Source organism: Elephas maximus, chromosome 16, assembly GCF_024166365.1.
Source record: "Elephas maximus indicus isolate mEleMax1 chromosome 16, mEleMax1 primary haplotype, whole genome shotgun sequence".
Lineage (NCBI taxonomy): Eukaryota > Metazoa > Chordata > Mammalia > Proboscidea > Elephantidae > Elephas > Elephas maximus.
Window position 1 is genome coordinate 45,456,104 of NC_064834.1, and position 21,859 is coordinate 45,477,962.

Here is a 21,859-nt window from a genome sequence, read left to right on the forward strand (position 1 = left end):
AAGATGAAGAGATACAGAAAGGTTAAGTGACTTTCTCAGAATGCCATAACAAAGAAGTGCTCGGCTGGGTCTTTTGCTTTCTTAATACCAAAAAAGAGTTTCTTGTGAAAAAATAGTTATCAGGCTTCCAGGCCATCGTTTCAGTGGGTGTTCCCCTCTTCATTTTCCAGGTGAGCTCCTGGGTGACGTGGCTGATCCTCGCGGCAGGCTCCATGGAGGAGAAGCGGGAAGTCTTTTCGTATTTGGTGCATGTGGCCAAATGCTGCTGGAACATGGGCAACTACAACGCTGTCATGGAGTTCTTGGCTGGCCTCAGGTAATGTGTTTATCTGGGCATAGTTTCCTTTTAACAGCTGAATGGCACTAACTTCATTGCCAGGGTAGCTTCAGTTTGCAGTGATTATTTTAGCTCCACAAGCCTTGTCCATCAGAGATGTCACAAGTTCAGCCCCTGTTGACCATTCATGATCCTAGTTAACTGTGTCTGCTTTGATCCCATGCTCTTGCCAAATCGAATGAAATTACCTGGTTGCTTAACCCATCAGCCCCATCACTGCCATCTCTCCTTCCCTTTCTATTCCGTACACCCTACTGTTATCTATCTATCTACCTATATCTGTCTCTCTTTCTCTCTATCTTACTGTATGCCAAGCACTAGGCTAGGCATTTTTCATGCATTATATATTTTAATTCCAAAATAATTTTTTGAGGTAGGTACTATTATTATTCCTACATTATACGAGAGGAAACTAATGTTTAGAGAACTTAGATCATTCACCAAGGTCACCTGGCATGGCTAGGACTCAGGCAGCCTTGATTTCAGAGCCCATACTCTTAGCCACTATGATATCCTGTTCTTACGCATTCTCCATCCAGCTAGTAACAAAGATCGCCGTTCTGCCAGTACTGTTTCCCCGCCTTATTCCTTTTCACCCTTGGGGATCTGGCATAAATTGCTGCCCCTCACTGCCCTGGGAGACAGCGTATATGAGGAAAAGCTTGAGTTATACAGTCAGAATGACAGGAAATTAAGTCCTGGTGTCCTCATCAAGGAAACCCTGGTGGCATAGTGGTTAGGTGCTACGGCTGCTATCCAAAAGGCCAGCAGTTCAGATCCACCAGGTGCTACTTGGAAACTCTATGGGGCAGTTCTACTCTGTTCTATAGGGTCACTATGAGTTGGAATCGACTCAGTGGCAATGGGTTTTGTTTTGTTTGTTTGATCATCATTAAATAGCTGTGTGACCTGGGCAAGTTATTTGACCTCACTGAACGTTAGTTTCCTTGTTTGGAGAATGGGAATAATAATAAAAAGCACCTACCTCTAGGGTTGCTCTGAAGATTCAATGAAAGAGTAGAAAATGTTTAGCATGTGTGTCCAGCATATAGTAAGACTTCATAAGTAGTAACTGTTTTTGTTGTAATTGACTAAGATTCACCTTCCCCATGAAGGTTCTCACTGTAAGTGGATCTTGCTTCACAGCAGTATAGAGATTTTACTTTGACTCTCCAGGTCCCTGCATATGAAGTGGGGATGGAGGAGAAGAGGAAAACTCCTAGAGTTGGACATTTTTCTTCTTTTTGAATTTCCTTAGTAAGAATAAACTCAAATGATCATGTCACTGGCATTTAGAATGATCCTACAAATGCACCAGGCATGGCTCAGTGCTGTGGTGTATGGGAGGAAGGGAAAAATGGAAAAAGTATTGGGAGAACAGGAGGCTGTTCTCCTAGATGATTTTTGTTTTATTTCTTTTTAATTATGATTTTGGTGAATGTTTACAGAGCAAATTAGTTTCTCATTAAACAATACAGATTGTTTTGTGACATTGGTTGCCAGCCCTGCAATGTGTCAACACTCTTCACTTCTCCACCCCAGGTTCCCTGTTTCCATTCATTTAGTTTTCCTGTCCCTTCCTGTCTTCTCGCCTTTGCTTTTGGGTTGGTGTACCCATTAGTCTTGTGTGCATGATTGAACCATGAAGCACTACCCTCACGTGTGTTATTGTTGGCCCTATAGACCTGTCTCATCTTTGGCTAAAGGGTGAACCTCAGGAGTGACTTCAGTACTGAGTTAAAAGGGTGTCCGGGGGTCATACTCTTGGGGTTTCTCTAGTCTCTGTAAGACCAGCAAGGTTGGTCTTTTTTGTGTGAGTGTGAATTTGAATTTTGTTCTACATTTTTCTCCCGCTCTGTCTGGGACCCACTATTGTGATCCCTGCCAGAGCATTTGGTGGTGGTAGCCGGGCACCATCTAGGGGATTTTTGTTTTATTTGTGATAAAGTTTCTACAAAAATCCTGTTACTTTTAAGAAAAAATGATCAAGTTATGATTTAAAAAAAGGTCTGTTTTAATGGTGATTATCCTTCTGTGTGGAGCGTGGGTGGCACAGGCAGTTTACAATTGGCTGCTCACCTAACGGTTGGTGGTTTGAACCCACCCAGTGGTTCCAAAGAAGAAAGATATGGTGAACTGCTTCCATAAAAATTACAGCCAAGAAAATCCTATAGAGCAATTCTACTCTGTACCACATGAGGTCACCGTGAGTCAAAATCTACTCCATTGCAATGAGTTTGGGTTTTTTGGTTTTATCCTTCTGTGTTTGCCTGGCAAGATGGTGCTAGCTTTTGTCTGGAGACCTCGCTTCCTCTCCATGTGGATGTGACTGTCCTCACAGCATGCCCGCTGATTTACCCAAAGTAAACAATCCAAGAGAGCAAGGTGGAAGCGGCAATGCCCTTTATGTCCTAGCCTCAAAAGTCACACCCTGTAACTTCTGCCATATTGCCTTGGTCACATAGGATTGAACTGATTCATTGTGGGTGGGGATTACACAAGGCATCAATACCAGGAGGTGTGGATTGTTGAAGGCCATCCTGGAGACTGACAGCCACATACCATAGGTTAGGGATTTCAGTTGATACAAGAATGGCCTTAGGATAACCCAGGGAGGCCTAAGTTGAATTTGTCTTTCAGACCCAACTTAGTTTGAATAATTAACTTATCTCACATGCCTGTATCTGTTTTGCTCTGCCCTATTTAATATTAATAATTAATATTGAGCTTCCGTTTATAAAAATAATATTAATATCATTTAGTGAAGTAGGTGGATCTGAATCCTAAATAAGTATTAAAACTAAAGGAAACTTGGAAGGTCAAAAGAATGAATTTGTATGGAATTCAGGTGATTTATTGTAAACTATATTACTTCTCTTCATTCTTAGAAAAAAATGTCGTTGGACACTGGAAAAAACTGTCGATGGGTAAGAGTGATAATTACAACTTGATGAGCATAGTTAATGTCACTGGTCTGTACATGTGATGATTACTGAAATGTCAAGTGTTTTGTTACATGTGTATTTAACACACACACACACACAAAAGAAGTCATTTATTTGTAATAGGTCAAGAAAAGTCCTAAAAATGTGGCAGTTTATGGACCAGTCTGACATTGAGACCATGAGGAGCCTGAAGGATGCCATGGCTCAGCACGAATCATCCTGCGAGTACAAGAAGGTGGTGACCCGGGCGTTGCACATTCCTGGCTGTAAGGTGGTTCCATTCTGTGGGGTGTTTCTGAAGGAGCTCTGCGAAGTCCTTGATGGAGCTTCTGGCCTCATGAAGCTTTGCCCACGATACAACTCCCAAGAAGAGACTTTAGAGGTGAGGCCTTTCAAAATCATCATGAGTCAGGGTCATGCTGACACCTGCCTCACCACTCCTGTGGGAAGGGATAACTTATTAAATGCAGAGTTATTTGTTGTTATGCTCTTATTGGATAACAAATAGGTCCTTGAAAGTTCTGGAAAAAAGAATGCCGGCTAGCACTGTCATTGGCTTAAAAACATTAGGTTTGTTTTAATGGGCCAATGTGTAAGTACACGTGGAAAAGGGTGTTTTTTTGTTGTTGTTGTTTTTTTAAGGTTGATGGATTTTTCTTCTCTCATAATGGTTGGGAATGTCTGAATACAGAGAATAAAGAAAGTTAGGTGAGAACAAAGAAAAGGAGGAGTCAGTGCTATTTCATCCTTTTTGGGAGGACACTGGGAAAACGGTGCCTCCGTGTTAAAGATGCATTCCAGGCTCCTGGTCACAGTGACCTCAATTCTCCCAGGCTTGTTCCTTCTTTTTCCTGACTCCCATGTGGAGAGAATGGTATGAGCTGTGACTCAAGACACTGGGCATTGGAGAGAAGGGACATTAAGAAACTGGAAGGGAAAGATAATGAAACATCCCTGTAAGGTGTTTAGAAATGACAAAAGGTACTAAAATGGGGAGAACCTTGGGGATAATTTTGAGGTGTCCATACCTTGAAGTCTCAAATCTATGGTCATTCTTACTGTGATGACAACACTTACTGCTGACCTTTCTCACTCACACACACAAACATACCCCTTCCCAGTGGGATTGAGAAGACTCTGCTAAAACAACTTCTTCTGTGTCACCTGGAACAAAAACGTGGCCTTGGTGCCTGGATTGTTGAGAGCTCCTGGCAGGTACAGGTTACAGCTCCAGTTTGCATCTCTCTGGCTTATGAGCTGGAATAAAAGTGCAACAAACGGAGGAGGGAACCTCAAGTTCCCAAGCTTCCCCCACACCAGTTCTCTCACTTCTCAGGAAGAGGGAATGCTGCATTCTTGGCCCAGAAGCCTTTGTGTTACCATAAGATATATGGGAAATAAACTAAAATGTCACCTTTCTTTAATGTTTTCCTTGGGTCCCAGTAACTTTATCTAGTTCCATAGAATAATATTCTTTTGTCATTGCTTTTCCGCAATTCTCACTACAAGGGTAAAATGACCTTGCCTTTCCTCTGTAAACTGGCTAATCTTCTCCCTGGGGAACCTTGAAATAATATTGCTTTTTGTGTTTTAAATTCAAAGTGGAGTGTTGGCTCCTAGAGGGGCTAAAGTTGTCTTAGTGGAAACAAGAGTGAGTTTCGACATTTCATGTGGTGAAATGAAAACAATGTTTTTCCTGGAGGTTCTTGCTTTCTCTCTGATAAAATATGCACAAATGCCGTTATTTATGACTATTAGGATTTAGTTTCCCTAGCCAAGTAGGTTTCTCAGGCATATCATATTAAGTTGAAACAGCAAATTCTCCATGTATTTCTCTATAGTTTGTAGCGGATTACAATGGACAAGATAATTTCTTACAACGAGTGGGACAAAATGGCTTAAAGAATTCAGAGAAGGAGTCCACCGTCAATAGCATCTTTCAGATTATCAGGAGCTGCAGTCGAAGCCTGGAGGCGGAGGAGGAAAGCAGCCCCAGTGAAGGAAACAGCTCCAGGAAAAATTCCTTGAAGGATAAAACTCGGTGGCAGTAAGTTTTACATTTTAAAAAGAAGGAGACTTGCTTTTTCTTCCACGTTGGTTAGTCTTTTTCCTACTTCATTTTGGTTTTATGGCCACACTTAATAGATTCAGTGGTAGAAACCTCGCTTTCCGTGTGCCAGACCCAGGTTCAATTCCAGCCAGTGCACCTCATGCATCGCCACCAGACCCAGCTGTCAGTGAAGACTTGTGCGTTATTATGATGCTGAACAGGTTCAGCAGAGCTTCTAAACTAAGACAAACTAGAAACAAAGGCCTGGTTCTCTACTTCCAAAAAAAATCAGCCATTGAAAACCCTTTGGGTCACAGTGTTCCGATCCCCTTGTGTATGGGGTCTTCATGAGTTGGGGGCCAACTTGAGAGCACCTAACAACACCACCACTATTGTTAAAGCCTTTTTTTTTTATATTCAAACTTTAGTAATTGTGAATCAGAATTTGGCTTTCTGATTTGGTTGCTGTGTTCTACGATTACTGCTCATAATTTAACTTCTTCCATCTGTTATCCCTAAAAAAAAATTAGGGCTCTTCTGCCATTTCTAAAAATTTAGAAAATTAAATCTCAGGGTTAGAACCATGATCTTTTATTTGTTTCATAGTTTCTGAAGCAATCGTTTTCATTAATTACTGGGCAGGGTAGTGGGGTTGTCTTAGTCATCTAGTCCTGTTATAACAGAAATACCACAAGTGGATGGCTTTAACAAAGAGAAATTTATTTCCTCACAATAAAGTAGGCTGTAAGTCCAAATCCAGGGCATCAGCTCCAGGGGAAGGCTTTCTCTCTCTGTTGGCCTTCTCATCAATGTTCCCCCAGACTAGGAGCTTTTCACACAGGGACCCTGAGTCCAAAGGATGCTCTCTGCTCCTCGTGCTTCTTTCTTGGTGATATGAGGCCCCCAACTCTCTGCTTGCTTACCTTTCCTTTTTATCTCTTGAGAGATACAAGGTGGTGCAGGCCACACCCCAGGGAAACTCCCTTTACATTGGATCAGAGATGTGACCTGGGCACAGATGGTGTTACAATCCCACCCTAATGCTTTTAACATATAATTACAATCACAAAATGGAGGACAACCACACAATGCTGGAAATCATGGCCCAGCTAAATTGATACACATATTTTTCGGGGGACATAATTCAATCCATGACAGGGGTGGATATTAAAATATTTTTAAATCAAGTATACTGACTTAGCTCTGTGGCTCTGAGTTAGTAGGTGTGGGATGGTACCCAGAAGTCAAAAATTTTAACAGCCCTCTCTAGCCTCTGGGTGATTCTGAGTCTGGTGGTTCAAAGACCTCACTTTGAGAAACACTGCTCTGTGTCGTGTTTTAAAGTTAGCCTGGTTTACAGAGAGCAGCTATGGCTTTGTAATTGTTCTCTTCTTACAGTTGCTGTTCATTGGGGGGAATTGTAGTCTAGGCAGACATTTTTACCCACAACCAAATGAAAAGTGCAGAAATCAGTGATTTGGGGCCATGCCTTGCATCTCTTCAAGGCCATTTGCTCATGGTCACACCTAACTTCAAATGGCCAGACAGAGCCTAGCCCAGGTGGAGGAATTTTTTAGGACCATCACAAGCTATAGGTCTTCTGGATTGTATATCTTTGCCACCAAAAGTATTTATTTGTAGTCAGCACTTTTGAGTCATATGATGCAATGATCTCGGAGTCCTTATATTTGTGTATGTGTGCTTGTGAGACTTTGCTATCTGTTTCACCAGGCCTTTTCTGATTGCCTGTGTGTGTTTGTGTGTGTGTGTGCACACGCATGTGCTCATGCACCTAGAGTGAGAAGGATGACATTGTTCTTAGAACATAATGTCAAACCATTCTTTGGAGTTGTAGAGCCAGATGCTTAAAATCACCTGTGAACACAAAAATGAACGTCTTGTGTCTGAATTCTTAATGCGTTTATTTTTTAAAAAGGTAAACCTAAATTCCAGATTTCCCCGCACAATCTTTGGGCTTTCATTCAAACCTCATCATTCTCCCATGGAACACCCAGACATTTGAAGGTTAACTGTTATGGCCCTTACCACAGTGTCTCGACCCTAAATCTCAACTGTCTCACAAGTATCTTCTAATTTTTTTTTTCTTAAATCTCAAATCAGAGATCATTTGGAAGTTTCCTCACTAACAGTCCTCTTTCAAAACATGCGAACACTTAGGTTTTAAATGGTCCTCAGTAGTTGCTGACATAAATGGCAATCTTCAGAGGGAGAGGAGTCCCTGGGTGGTACAAACAGTTAACTACTTGGCTGCTAAATGTTGGAGGTTCAAGTCCACACAGAGGTGCCTTGGAAGAAAGACCTGGCAATCTGCTTCAGAAAAATCAGCAATAGAAAACTGTTTGGAGCACAGTTCTACTCTGACACAGTGGGGTTGCCATGGGTCAGAATCAACTTGGTAGCAACTTTTTTTTTTTTTTGTATAGGGAGAGGACCATCTATAAATAAGCACATGGCTGCACGGGAAGCATATCAGAATGTTACAGCTATCTCTGTATATAGATATCAGTTATACATCTACTTCCTTCCACAAAGGATTTTCTAGATTTTTATAAGAATAAATATGAGTAATTTAGGAATATTAAAGAAAAGGGAAAAAAAAGACAGGGAAAAATAAAACATACAAAAATGTGTATGCTACACAGTCCTGTATTGTAACTAAATTTTGTTCTAAGCTTCTCAGTGGCCAAAGAAAAGAGTAATCATAATTCATGACAAGGTTCACAGTGTTTGTAAGAAAAATCAAACACATACAATCAGGAGAAGCACAGCTTTTCCTCATACTGAGATCTGGCCAGAATGTCTTCCTGAAATCCTACTATAACATATATGTCTATTATTTTAGAATCATAGGTAATTTAGATATCTAATATTTAAAATAGTTAGATGATGCCTAAACAGTCTCATATAGGGTCTTTTTATTACAGCCTTCATTTGGGGTTGTGTGTGTGTGATTGTGTGAACATGTGTGTTATTTAAAAGATGTCAATTTTTCTGAAATACTTTTAGACATGCTACCTTTGAGCCTCAGACTTTGAGCTTTCCTTTGTCATCCTTTCCTTTCCCCTTGGGTTCCTTCAAGTGCTAAATTACTTGCATCATCCTGTCACCTCTAATGATATTTTTATTCACAATTTTCTGCTTGTTCCCTTGTCCTAATCATTTGTCATCTATATTCACTCCCATCTCCTATTTTCCAGACCCTTTTGTAAGCACTCTTAGAAAGGAAAAAAAAAACGGTGAAGTCAGATTGAAATCCTCACGCTGAAACAGCAGACACTATGTACCTAAGTACCAGTCGTAATTTCCTTACCACGAGTGATTGCTACTCTGAAAGGAACCTCTAAATACACAAGGTGGGGGGCGGAGGTGTTTAATAGAATTAACTGAAACCAGATCATAAAACACTGTTTCTGGGACCATCTGCTGGGACTTGGGAATCCGTTCCTGAACCAGAGTCCCACGTTAAAATGGATTGTGTGTGGTAAGGGAATTTCCAGATCCCGAAGCCCGTAGAAACTGTGCTTTGCTGATGTGGCTACAACAAAGACTCTACCAACACTAACCTCCAACCCCTGTTCATGTGGCAGCAACCAAGCCTCTGAAAACTACAGCAAGAAAGAAGGGCCAATCTTAGGGCCCTTTGGTTCACCTACCCTGAAGGATACTATTAGAATTCTTCTCAAATCTCACTGCTAGTCTGGCCAGAAAACTCACCAGAAGCATTTAAGTAGTCGAGGAAGGTGTTAGGTTAATTAAAAGCAAGAGTTTGGGAAGCCGTTTAAAACACTAGATTTTATTATAGGGAACAGCTGTAGCAAGTCATTTTTAAAGGGTATTAGATTTTCTTTTATCCGAAAAGATTGGATTTGACCTTGTTTATCTTGATGATTCTTGTTCAAATAATCATGTTAAATTTCTAGGAGGTAATGAATAGTCGCACAGAAAATGTATAAACAGGCTGACACATAACCCATTTTTTGCCTAATATAAGATTTTCATCAGGAAATATAGAAAAACATTTGAGACCCGGAACCTGTGTAAGGCAGAAACTTGTCAGAGAAGGAAAACTCAAATATTTTCCACTAAAACACGCGATAGGAACGTGGTAAGACTGCACCCTGTCAAAGGTGGAAAGCTTGTGAGACTCAGAAAAACAAGGCAGTCCCATCAAGTTCTGGCTCTCACAGGTTTCACTGTACTAGAAAAGTCCCATTTATGGCTTCTAACTCAAGGCTTTTAACTCAAGGATGCTACAGAACCTCTTCGGGGTTAAGATACAAACCCTCCTGTTTTTACTCCTTGGTCCCTTCCTTAAAGCGTATGACCCACCTTTGGCAGGGCGGTTTCTTCACTGGTGAACCACATTTTTATCTCTGGTTAACTTTATTTCATTCTTAAATAGCTCTTAAAGTTCCACCTTATTTCTTCTTGTAAACCCACAGAAACTTGTCTTCTGAGAGAACCAGACACATAAATGCATAAAATTCATTTTATCTCCTGTGAGACAAAAACTACTAGTTTCCTGCTTGAAATGAACTTATTTCATCACAAGCAATTGTCAGTTTTATAGTAGACATTAGTGTTCCTGGACTAATGCTTTTGAATGGAATTATTAACATCTGGCATTAGTTCTTTTTGTGCCATAAAATAGAAACTGACACCAAAAAAGACAATGCCCCCTCTCTCCCAGCTTACATTATCTCTGAGCAGAGGAAACAGGCTCCAGAAAAGCCTTATGATTTTTCTTTCCAGAAACATTTGCTCATAATGCTTGCAGTTTTTCACTGGAAAATACTTGATTTAGCTCAGAACCAAAATTAAATGGGATATGGGAAACACCATTTCTTTTTCTTGCCTTCCTCCAAGATCCTCCTGGCCTTGGTAATCCAGGTTCCTGACCCAGGGAAGGGAACTTGCTAAATTTTCCAAGCAGACTTTTCCTTGATGTACACACACACACACACACACGCGCACATACACACACACAGAGTCAAGCCCAAGTCAAGGCTAGTTGTTCTTGCTCCTCTGACCACCATGACCATGTCCCGTTGAGTGTCTTTGCGCTGGGCATTTTGTTATTGTTAATAGAGGTACTTCTAGGTCCAGCCTATTGAGCCTTACTATCACCTGTTTTAGCCCCATCATATTGAGTTGATAAATTTTATTTATGATTTAACTAGAAGGCAGTAATGAAGATCACAAGCCTTTGAGTTAGATAAGTTAGAATCCCACATTGGCTAGGCATCTTCTGAGCTGGATAACCTTGAGCAAGTTACTTCTCCTTTCTGAACCTCAGTGTTCTCCTAGGTAAAAAAGAATAATAAGTGCAAAAATATATGTAAAGTACTAAACAGTTCCTGACACAGGGGAAAACTAAAAAATGATGAAGGTTGTTACTGTTGATACAAAAATATAATAACTGATCTAGTAATATCCTTTCCTTATGCCTATGGTGGACACATTGATAATTTATAAGGATTTAGAATACTGTTATAAAAAAAATTACTCTGCAGTGGATACTGGTGATACAACATAGAGAATGAAATTAATGTCACTAAATTGTACACAAAGAATGGTTGAAATGGCAAATGTTTTGTTATGTATATATTATCACAATAAAATTTTTTTAATTACTCTGCAATTTTAGTGTTTTATATTTCCTATGCTAATTTCAATTCAGAGTAGGATAAAAAAAAATGAAGCCCAATTTTAGTGAAAGGCTTTTGGTTGCTCTCACTTCTGAGAATGGGACAGACCAAATTTGTGTCTCTTTCCATCAGGTTTATAATTGGAGATCTGTTGGATTCAGAAAATGACACCTTTGAGCAGTCCAAAGAATGGGACCCACATGGAGCAGAAGAGCCACTGAAGGCCTTCGACCACGGCACGGAGCTCATCCCCTGGTATGTGCTGTCCATTCGAGCTGACGTGCACCAGTTCCTGCTACAGGGAGCCACAGTCATCCACTATGACCAGGACACGCACCTCTCTGCCCGCTGCTTCCTCCAGCTTCAGCCTGACAATAGCACCTTGACCTGGATAAAGCCCATCACTGCCTCCCCAGCCAGCACTAAAGCCAAATTTGGTGTGCTTAGTAATACAGTCGAACCTGGCAAATTCCCGTTACTGGGCAGTGCTGGAGTAAGCGGACTGGCAGAGGGAGTCTTGGATTTGTTTTCAGCCAAAGCTGTGTACATGGGACACCCGGGCATTGATATACACACTGTGTGTGTTCAGAACAAACTGGATAGCATGCTTCTCTCAGAGACTGGTGTGACGCTGCTGTATGGACTTCAGACCACGGACAATAGATTATTGCACTTTGTGGCACCAAAGCACACAGCCAGAATGCTCTTCAGCGGATTGTTGGCACTCACTAGAGCTGTGAGAAAGATGAGGAGGTTCCCTGACCAGAGACTGCAGTGGCTGCGGAAACAGTACGTCAGCCTCTATCAGGTAAGGGGTGCACTATCACTCTTTCCTCAGTAGCATAACTCTCAAGAGCACCCACTCTGTAACCCGACTGCCTGGGTTCATGCTCCCAGCTCTGCCCCTTACTATCTGTGTGACCTTGGGCAGCTTTTATTAACCTCTTGATGCCTCAGTTTCCTTATTTATAAAATACATAACAATTTTATATCTTATATATAACTAGCGATACCTATTCATAGGGTGATTGTGATGATCAAATGATTTCCTATGCATACATAACGTGCTCAGAATAGTGTCTGGCTCTTAGCAGGTGCTATCATCATTATGAGAAGGAGCCCTGGTGGTGCAGTGGTTAAGCCCTCAACTGTTAACTGAAAGGTCTACGGTTCCAACCCACCAGCAGCTTCTCGGGAGAAAGGTGGAAGCCTGCTGCCTTAAAGATTTACAGCCTTAGAAATCCTATGGGACAATTCCACCCTGTCCTCTAGGGTTGCTATGAGTCGGAATTGACTCAACGGCAATGGGTTTAGTTTGGTTTAGTTGACCTGATACATTGGAAACCTCTACTTTGGAAACTGAAATCCTGATTCATCGCCTAAGAGTCCAAGTGATTTTGAAGAGTTATTTAACTTACTGTGTATTATTGCCTAATTGTAGAACTCCTAAGGTTAAAAGACACTTTCCTAAATGCTGAATAACTCATACATTGAGTGTTTCCTAACCAGGCTTTTCATGGCAGCAGCCCTAAGGGGCAGTTTCTCACAGTCGTCTTCTTAAAGGGAGTGAGTTTCTCATTAGCTCTAAATTAGCAGATATTTTAATACTCCATGGTGGACAGGACTGTCCTGACCCAGATGGTGAGAAGAGGCATTGGTATGTTTAAGGAGTAAGGAGGGCGCAGATTGTTCGGAAATTGAGTCATAGGCCCCACCACGATGTGACTGTTGAAATGGCATCATCAAATGAGTTGTATCAAAATCTTCAGTTTTTCTTTGTTATGTTTTTCTATCTTGATGGGGAAAATAATTATCTTTTTTACTGATGTCACAGAACAAAAAGAAATATGGCTTCTATCACTCAAATAGCCAATTTCATGTACTTTTCAGAGTTCTGTCATGTTTCTGACAATTTAAATAATTTTTTTTTCTGGGAAGTCAGTGGTGACTCATACAGTGCCCACTTCCCCCTTTTCTCATACCCATGCAATGCTTATGTGTAGGGATCATTTCCTGGATAACTAACTAAATTAACTATTTAATTAATTAATAAGAAGGTAGGCCCATGTACATGGTTATCCTAATGCTACATAGTCCCTGGAGAAGGTCATCATGCTTGGTAAAGTAGAGGGTCAGCAAAGAAGAGGAAGACCCTCAACGAGATGGATTGACACAATGGCTGCAACAACGGGCTCAAGCATAACAATGATTGTGAGGGTGACGCAGGACAGGGCAATATTTAATTATGTTGTGTATATAGGGTCGCTATGAGTCAACTCAACAGCCCCTAACAACAACAACACAGTACAAAGCCAGTTTTAGTTAACTCATCTAGAATGGGAACCAAAGGACCTGCTTCCTGTCTCCTCCACAGGGAGCTTTCAGTTTACTTGCCTGCTTTGAAAGAAAGGTCTTCAGGAGCTGTTAGGAATATTGATTTTTAATTATAGTCATTCCTCTGTCGTCTAGAACTATGAAATCCATCAAACCTGGAAAGAGTCTTTGAGCTCAATTCCAAACACTGTCACAAAGCCTATGCGATTTATTTGCTTTCTTTGTTTCTGTCTCAGGCTTATAGCATAGGTAACTGAATTTACACATAAGGCGTATTTGGTTTTCTCATTCATCCGGGCAGCCTTCAGTTCTTGCTGAAGGAGCCACCAGCCGAGACCATGAACAGCAGAAGTAAGAGGTGCCTCTGGGGCAGAGACAGGGGAAATGACCTGAAGAAGAGAGGCATGCGTCTTGGTCCTGCCCAGCTGCGTTGGCACACCCCACCCCTTCCTCCACCCCTGGCATGGAACCCGCAGTGCAAAAGCACAACATCTACGTCACTACTTCTGAAAGCCTAAGTGCTGCTCTTCCACAAAGCGTTGTTCTACGTGAGCCATTTACTTAGGGACATGCCTTAGAAACGGATGCTTAAGACTTCTTTCTAAAAAATGTGGAAAAGGCCAATGAACTGATCATTTTCTCAACATATAGACCAGAGACATAAAAAAGATGCCCATTTGGTGCTCACAGAACAAAAGGTCAAATAAGCATGCTAAATACCCTTCTTGGTGATTTCCAATACAAGTCAGTACAAGTTAGCATATTAAAAAATATATAAAGGCTCTGAGAAATCCCCATGTACAAAAGAAACCTTTTTAAATTTATCTACAAGTTAAAGAAATGTGTGAAAAGTCTTTTGTGTTTTTCCAAATTTCTATTAACAGTCATTTAAGAGTTTTATATATATATATATATATATATATATATATATATATATCCCCAATTTGGGAATGGCTGATATAGAAGATAATCTTTCCAACATCCAGATCCCTTATGTGGTGAGTGTATATGAAGTTACTTTCAAACACCACAAGTATTTTAGTACTGGTGTATTTAAACTGATCTTAAAAAAAAAAAAATTTTTTTTTTTTTAATGGAAGTAGTAATGAGAGAGAAAGCAAAAGGTAAGAAGTAGTAACATTTGTAGTGAAGCCTAGGGAAAACAGGAAAATGCGAGACAGTAAGCTTGCAGAGGGATATTGCTATGGGGTGTGGAGGAAAGACAGGTATCGTGAATTTTGGCTTGAACTTATCATGGGCAGAGCAGAAGGCCCATCTTTGGAAAGAGTGAGCAAGTTACATACCATTGAACTTCTTTGGTCGTAAGCAACAGAAACTGACTCTGCTATCTTAAGTTAAAAAAAAAAAGGATTTATTCAAAGGCTGTAGATTAGTGGATTAGATTAAAAGACGGTCTTCAAAATGTCATATGCAAAGATTTGCCAAGAGGCAAAAGTACATGTATATGTTTTAGGGAATCGATTTCCCAATCTTCGACTTCCAAGTGAACTGTTTTCTAAAGCTGAGAATGTACCTTCACTCACACCCACGTGGAAAAGGGTTCATCTTTCACTCATCTCAAATCTTACTGTGCTGTGAAACGAAAGAAATGTTCAAAATACATTGGAGTTTCCAGAAAGCCTCCTTTAATGACTAAAATAAAGCATCCTGCCTTTTCCTGCCCTAAACATATTTCTGTTAAAACCAAAACCGACCTCATTACCATCGAGTTGTTTTTGACTCATAGCAACCATGTAGTACAGAGTGGAACTGCTCCATAGGGTTTCCAGGGAGCAGCTGGTAGATTCAAACTGCCGTCTTTTTGGTTAGTAGTGAAGCTCTTAACCACTACGCCACCAGGGCCCCATATTTCTGTTAGGGATGTTAAAAATAATCAAAACTCTTAAGAACTATACAGATATCTGTATAGTTCTTGGGATCAAAGTGACAACAAAAAAACCAAACCAAACCTGTTGCCATCAAGTTAATTCTGACTCATAGCGACCCTATAGGGCAGAGTAGAACTGCCCATAGAGTTTTCAAGGAGCGCCTGGTGGATTCGAACCGCTGACCTTTTGGTTAGCAGCCATAGCACTTAACCACTACACCACCAGGGTTTCCAAAGTGACAACAGCAACTTGAAAAATTAAGGAATTTTAGGGGGCAGTGAGCTTATGTTAATGGGGGAGGAACAACTCAGAAAAGGAGGGCAAGAATGGATACACAACTCAAAGAACATAATCAGTGTCACTAAATGCTACATGTAGAAACTGTGGAATTGTTGCATACTCTCGACGACAACAACAAAAGAAAAAAATTAAAACTCGAAGAAATTGAAACATAAGGTTTATTCTGAGCAGTTATTCTATATGCATATAAATAAGGAGACCATTCTGATTCCAGAAAAAAGCAAATGGCTTGAAATTTGCTAGTTACAATGAAGCTTATAAAAAAAAGGAGAGTAGAAGATCAACCATCGGCTAATCTTAGTATGATTAATTGAACCCTGCCCTCCCCATTTTTCTGGGATCAACTGATACCAGGTCACAAGGCAGTCACTGGCTCTCTGCTCACCTTCAGCCATGGCTTTTGAAATTCAAATTTAGTAAACTTGGATTCCAACCAAGGAAGAAAAGAATAGCAACTTCCGGTAAAAGAAAAGCCGCTGGCAAGATTAATTTTGGTCAGGAATTTCTTTACAGTGAATATTTACTTTCATCATAAGAAACCCTTAAAATCAAAGTAAGTTGTCTGTTATTAATTTTTCCCTTTGACAAGGTAAAAATTGGCCTCTGTTGGGATGTTCTGAATTTTAGAAAAACCAAAGGAGTGGAGATTAATGATGCTGATTCTTTTATATATAATTGTAATGGGTGTATCAAAATTTCCAAGATTTGTTGGTTAAAATCCATAGATAAAAAATTTATAATTTTTTTCAGATTCAGTATATATTATTCAATAAGATAACCAACCCTAAACCCATTGCCGTCGAGTCGACTTCGACGCAGCGACACTATAGGACAGAGTAGAACTGCCCCATTGGGTTTCCAAGGAGCAGCTGGTGGATTCAAACTGCCAACGTTTTGGTTAGCAGCCGAGATCTTAACCACCACCCCACCAGGGCTCCATTCAAGAAGATAGTTAAAATTAATTACCAAACTGTGTCATGAAATGTTTACTCCAATTTAGAGCCAATCTTAGTGTCTTACTAGCAGGGAATCTGTTCAGCAGACCTGCCTCAGGAGGAATGATCTCCAGCCATTTTCGTCCTCTGTGTCACTGCATTCAAGATTCCTATTCCCATGTGGGAGATTCTGATTGGCTTATTTGGGTCATCTGCTGATTATTGGTCCCCTTGATTGGCAGAGCCATCAAAACTATGTCCAATGGAAAATGGATAGGTAAAGTAAAAAGAAGGAGGAAACAGATAATGGACAGGCATAAGTCTCAGATGCCCACTGCAAGAGGTTACCAAAAGTTTTCCCAGTCAAGTACCCAAGTTACTCAGGATATCAGGCTTCACAACAGGATACAGGAAATGGGAATTCATAACTCCAATTCATACAATCAGAAAGGCACTGACCATTAGGATGAAAGAGCAAGCAGACACCAAAAAAGCCTCTTTGTTATTTGCATATTATTGGTAATAAAACAAAATATATTTACAAGTACTTGGTTGGAACTGCAAAGAAGGGATAGCCTTAAAGGTTTTCAGAGAGTAAAGACAGTATATGGAAATTAGGCCTGTTTTATATGTTCTGAAGTAGCATTGATACCGTATTTAATTCATATGCCACTTTTTGTGGTTTTATTAATTGGCTTTACAGATTTATGGGGAGAATCATTAACCATTGTTTAATTAATTAATAAGTTCTTGCTGCTGCTCGCTTACAGCATGTTGGACAGAGTTGCCAATTAAGAAGCAGCTAAACCATTGCCTGCCCCTTGGGTATGTTTTTGCTCCTCCCAGCATCATAATGTGCATGGTGTTCTGAGTCCCATGAGCACTCTCTATTCATGGATTTCAGTCACTCTAGCGGATGACAGCCAAAGTATTTGAGATGTTCCTCAGGGTCCTTGAAAGTAAATTTCACGTATGCCACATACTGTATATTTTAAATCAAAATATCCTAAGCTTAGATGAAGATCAACCTGCAGTTTTGCAATGACAGGCAAATTGAACTTGGTTTTACTTAGATAGATTGACACACACGTACCCAAGTCCTCTAAAGCTCTAATTTGCAAGGTCATAATGAATTCTCCTACAATGGGAGTTCTGTAACATAATCTCTGAAATTTGTTTTAATCATAATTGAATGTGACCCTGTTAAAGCAAGTCACTGGAACCTAGCAGGGAAGCCACTAGGACAACAGAGACGTGGTGAAATCCCCCAACAGAGAGTCCCAACGGTTAAAAAACAGCCACTTGGGTGGCTGGATCATTATCCTTCTGTGGCCACCTGTGCTTTTCCATCTCTATGGAAATTTACTGGAAGCCATTAATGTATTTATTTCTGCATTACTTCCCGCTCCCTTATGTGTTCAGCTTGTGGTTCTTTTACAGGAGGATGGACGATATGAAGGCCCAACTTTGGCTCACGCTGTGGAGTTGTTTGGAGGCAGACGATGGAGTACTCGAAATCCCAGCCCTGGGACATCAGCCAAGAGTGCTGAGAAGCCCAACATGCAGAGAAACAACACCCTGGGCATAAGCACCACCAAGAAAAAGAAGAAAATTCTCATGAGGGTAGAGTATTCTGTGTTTATTAAGCATAAAGCCCAATTCTCTGGGACTATTTTATGGTCTACATCTTCATAAGCCACTTTAGGTCATTGAGATTGGGGAAAAGATGGGTTATGAAACAAAATACAAGAGCTTACCAGGTACTTCCTGGGTACGGGGCCCAGCCCTAGGAACTGAATCAACACTAAAAGAAAGACGGGGTCCATAGAGGGATGCAGACATGTAAAGAAATACAATGAGATCTAAATGAAAGTCATTGTTGAGTCTGTCTGCAAAGTGCTATGGGAGCAGAAAGAAGGAAATTAAAAGGGTAAGAGGCAGGCATGGAAGGTTTCACAGGGAAATTTATTGATGGGTCTTGAAGGATATGTAGGAGTTTATCAGGCAGACAGGATTGGGGGAAGCATCCCTGGCAGAGGAGACAATGTGGAGGTATCAAAGACTAGACTTATTCAGGGAAGCAAGTGTAGTTCTGAGTAGTTGGAGAATGGCCTCTGTCATGGACAAGGAAGGCTAGAAAGGGACAGTAGGGTCAGATTATGAAGGTGCTAGTGGGCCAAAATGCTATATGTAGAAAACAATTTAAAATATAGTATCACCTTAGCCCAAAAAAAGCAATGGGGTTTTGCTTCATAGTTACCTAGAAAGAGTCCTACTCTTTGCATATGTGAGGTTATTAATGCTAAAGGTGAACTTTACCTGCTTCATAATTCTGTCTCTACACAGAGATTCCAGAGGTTCTATACCTCCCCTGCTCTGCCTCCCACCCCTTATAAAAAAAAAACCCTTATAGTGAAGGCTAACCAAAATGTCGGCAGTTTGAATCCACCAGGCACTCCTTGGAAACTGTATGGAGCAGTTCTACTCTGTCCTGTAGGGTCACTATGAGTTGGAATCGACTCAATGGCAAGGGGTTTGGTTTTTTTGGTTACTGAGTTCACCATGTTTTTTTTTTTTTCTTTTGAGTTCACCATGGGAGGCAGTGTGGAAGGTGACTAGGTCAGGAAATTGAGACCCGCCTAAACTAAAGCCATGATGGGAGAGAAATAAAAAGTTGTGAGTTTTCTGTTCTCAGGGTGAGAGTGGAGAGGTAACTGACGATGAGATGGCAACCAGGAAGGCCAAAACGTACAAAGAGTGTCGAAGCCGGAGTGGTTCTGATCCTCAAGATATTAATGAACAAGAAGAATCAGGTAAAGCAGCATTTTCACATCTGAAATAGATTTTTTTTTTTTAATGTGGGAAAAAATATGCATTTGGTTTTAAATTGCAATTTAAGTATTGTGGGCACTTGTGACAAAATTCGTTATCTTGGTAAGTATACTTACCTTTGTTTTTAGCCAGATGATGAAACCCAAGAGGTGTTTTTGCAAGCATAGTGAACATGGAAGAAAATTCTTATTAGCTGACTTGTTATTGCTGAAAAGGAATATTGTATATACAGGATACAACTTAATGGATTAGACTAGTGATTCTCAACCCTGCCTAGACATTAGAGCTTGTAAAAAAAAAAAAAAAAAATCTGGATAATCTTTAAACTTTAAACCTGAAATCAAAACTACTATCCCCTGAAGTCTTCTTTGAGCCAAAAAATAGCTTATCTGAATTAAGTACGTCCGTCTACTTTGAGCATTGTGCTTTTAAAGAGTTTGCTATGTAAGATCAAATTGACAGGGGCAACTCAAAAGGTTGGATGGGCAGTTTAGAGGGCAGTGAGTTTAAGATAATGATGGTAGAATAATTTGAAGATGGATAGCAAGAATGGTAGCACAACCTGAAGGATGTAATCAGTGTCACTGAATTATACATGTAGAAGTTGTTGAAATGGTATGTCTTTGGCCATGTATACTTTCACTAAAATAAAAAGAAAATGTCTAGTTGCCCTGGCCACACCCTAGACCAAATGAATCAGAATCTCCATCTGGAACCTAGACATCTATATATTTTTTAAGCTCCCTAGACGATTTTAATATATAGCCAGCTTGAGAGCCCACCAGATTAGTCCATTCATCAAAATACCTTGATGCCTCTTGTATAGAAATCAGCTACATAGATGGATTTACTCAGATATTTAAAGGCATCTTTGATTTGATTTCTGAAGGAAAATATAATCTGAGTCATTGTCTGTCTTCTGTCCTTCATCCTTACAGAGACAAATGCCATCACCAGCCCTCCTAACCTTCTCCCTTCCAGAAGAGCCCACTCTTTGACCACGGCTGGGTCCCCTAGCTTGGCTGCCGGGACATCATCTCCCATCAGGCCAGTGTCCTCCCCTGTGCTGTCTTCTTCAAACAAGAGCCCGTCCAGGTGGGGCCTTAACATGATAAAACAGGGGAACCCTCACATCACTGAAGTTACATACGAGGGCATATTTTAGTTGTCTATGGGAAAACTGCGTCTAAATTTGACTTATAGTTAAGCTGATATAAAGGAAAATTTAAATGCCTCTGATTTTCCTAATTGTATATTCCTACTTTCTCTTATTACTATATCAGTACCCAAAACCCAAACCCAAACCCTGTTGCTGTCAAGTCAGTTCCAACTCATAGTGACAGTATAGGACAGGGTAGGATTCCCCCATAGGGTTTCCAAGGAACAGCTGGTGGATTTGAACTGCTTACCTTTTGGTTAGCAGCCGAGCTCTTTACCACTGCACCACCAGGGCTCCATATCAATACCAGTACCTATAATTGCTTCTAATTATTTGAGAGACCAGTCCTTCAAAGATCGGTAGCAGTAACAAAACAAGCTGTGATTCTCTAAATCTGCACTGTCCAATATAGTAGCTGCTAGCTACATGTGGCTATTTAGATTTAAATTAATTAAAATTGAAAATTCAAATTTGGCATCAATTAAGGGTGATGGTGGCACAGCATAATTAATGTAAGTTGTATACCGGAAGAAATGTTGTATTGGCAAACGTTGTGTTATATATATTTTTTAATAACAGTTAAAAAAAATGGAAAATCCAGTTTCTCAGTCATACTAGCCACATGTTAAGTGCCCCGTAATCACAATTGGAGCTTGTGACTACTATGCTGAACAGCACAGTTATGAGAACACACCTACCATTGCAGAAAGTCCTATTGGACAGCCGTGCTCAAAGTGAGGAATAAATCATGAAGTTTTAAGGTAGGCTACTTGATCCAGTTTGCTAATGAGTAGAATATATTTCAATGCTTTTCTTATATGTGATATATGATGCATATGTCTGAAGAAATGAATTCAACTATTGCAGCAAGTTGGATATAATTCTAAAACTGGTTATAATAGTCAATTATTCTATAAAGACCATCCAAATTACAGACTTGAAACAACATCTACTCTCACAGAAGAACTAATATTAAAATGAAAGCCTTTCAAAGGAAACTAGAGTGCCACTTCGTCTCCCTCTGTTGTTGTTGTTGGATGCCATGGAGTTGATTCCAACTAATAGCGACTCCATGTGACAGAGTAGAACTGCTCCATTGGATTTTTGGCTGTAATCTTTATGGGAGCAGATCACCAAGTCTTTCTTCCATGGAACCAGTGGGTGAGTTCAAACTGCTAACATTCCTGTTAGCAGCTGAGTGCTTAACTGTTATGACACCAGGGCTCCTTTCATCTCCCTCTACCCTACACTTAAGTTTAAGAAATACAGAAGCACCAGAACCAAGCTAAAGCAGGTCCTGTTTATCTAACAAAGGAGTGGAAGGAGGAGCCCTGGGAATGGGCCTGTGCAGACATTGGCTTTGTGAACGTTGATTTCACACACAGAGGTCTTCCTCTCTCAAGGAAGCT

The 21,859-nt window shown here is 40.4% G+C and overlaps 1 protein-coding gene across 4 annotated transcripts in view; it reads left to right on the top strand.

Annotated features, from left to right (window-relative positions):
- The window catches only part of PLCE1 (phospholipase C epsilon 1), a 351,870-nt gene that overhangs the window by 251,161 nt on the left and 78,850 nt on the right, over positions 1 to 21,859 (top strand). For 3 of the 4 annotated variants that reach the window (XM_049855298.1, XM_049855297.1, XM_049855299.1), the window contains 7 exons: positions 171 to 316; positions 3,406 to 3,664; positions 5,124 to 5,329; positions 11,134 to 11,809; positions 17,900 to 18,082; positions 19,155 to 19,272; positions 20,230 to 20,386. In XM_049855298.1, coding sequence (XP_049711255.1) covers positions 171 to 316; positions 3,406 to 3,664; positions 5,124 to 5,329; positions 11,134 to 11,809; positions 17,900 to 18,082; positions 19,155 to 19,272; positions 20,230 to 20,386 — 1,745 coding nt within the window. The remainder of the gene's footprint in view (positions 1 to 170; positions 317 to 3,405; positions 3,665 to 5,123; positions 5,330 to 11,133; positions 11,810 to 17,899; positions 18,083 to 19,154; positions 19,273 to 20,229; positions 20,387 to 21,859) is intronic. The other variant, XM_049855300.1, reaches the window with a different exon arrangement.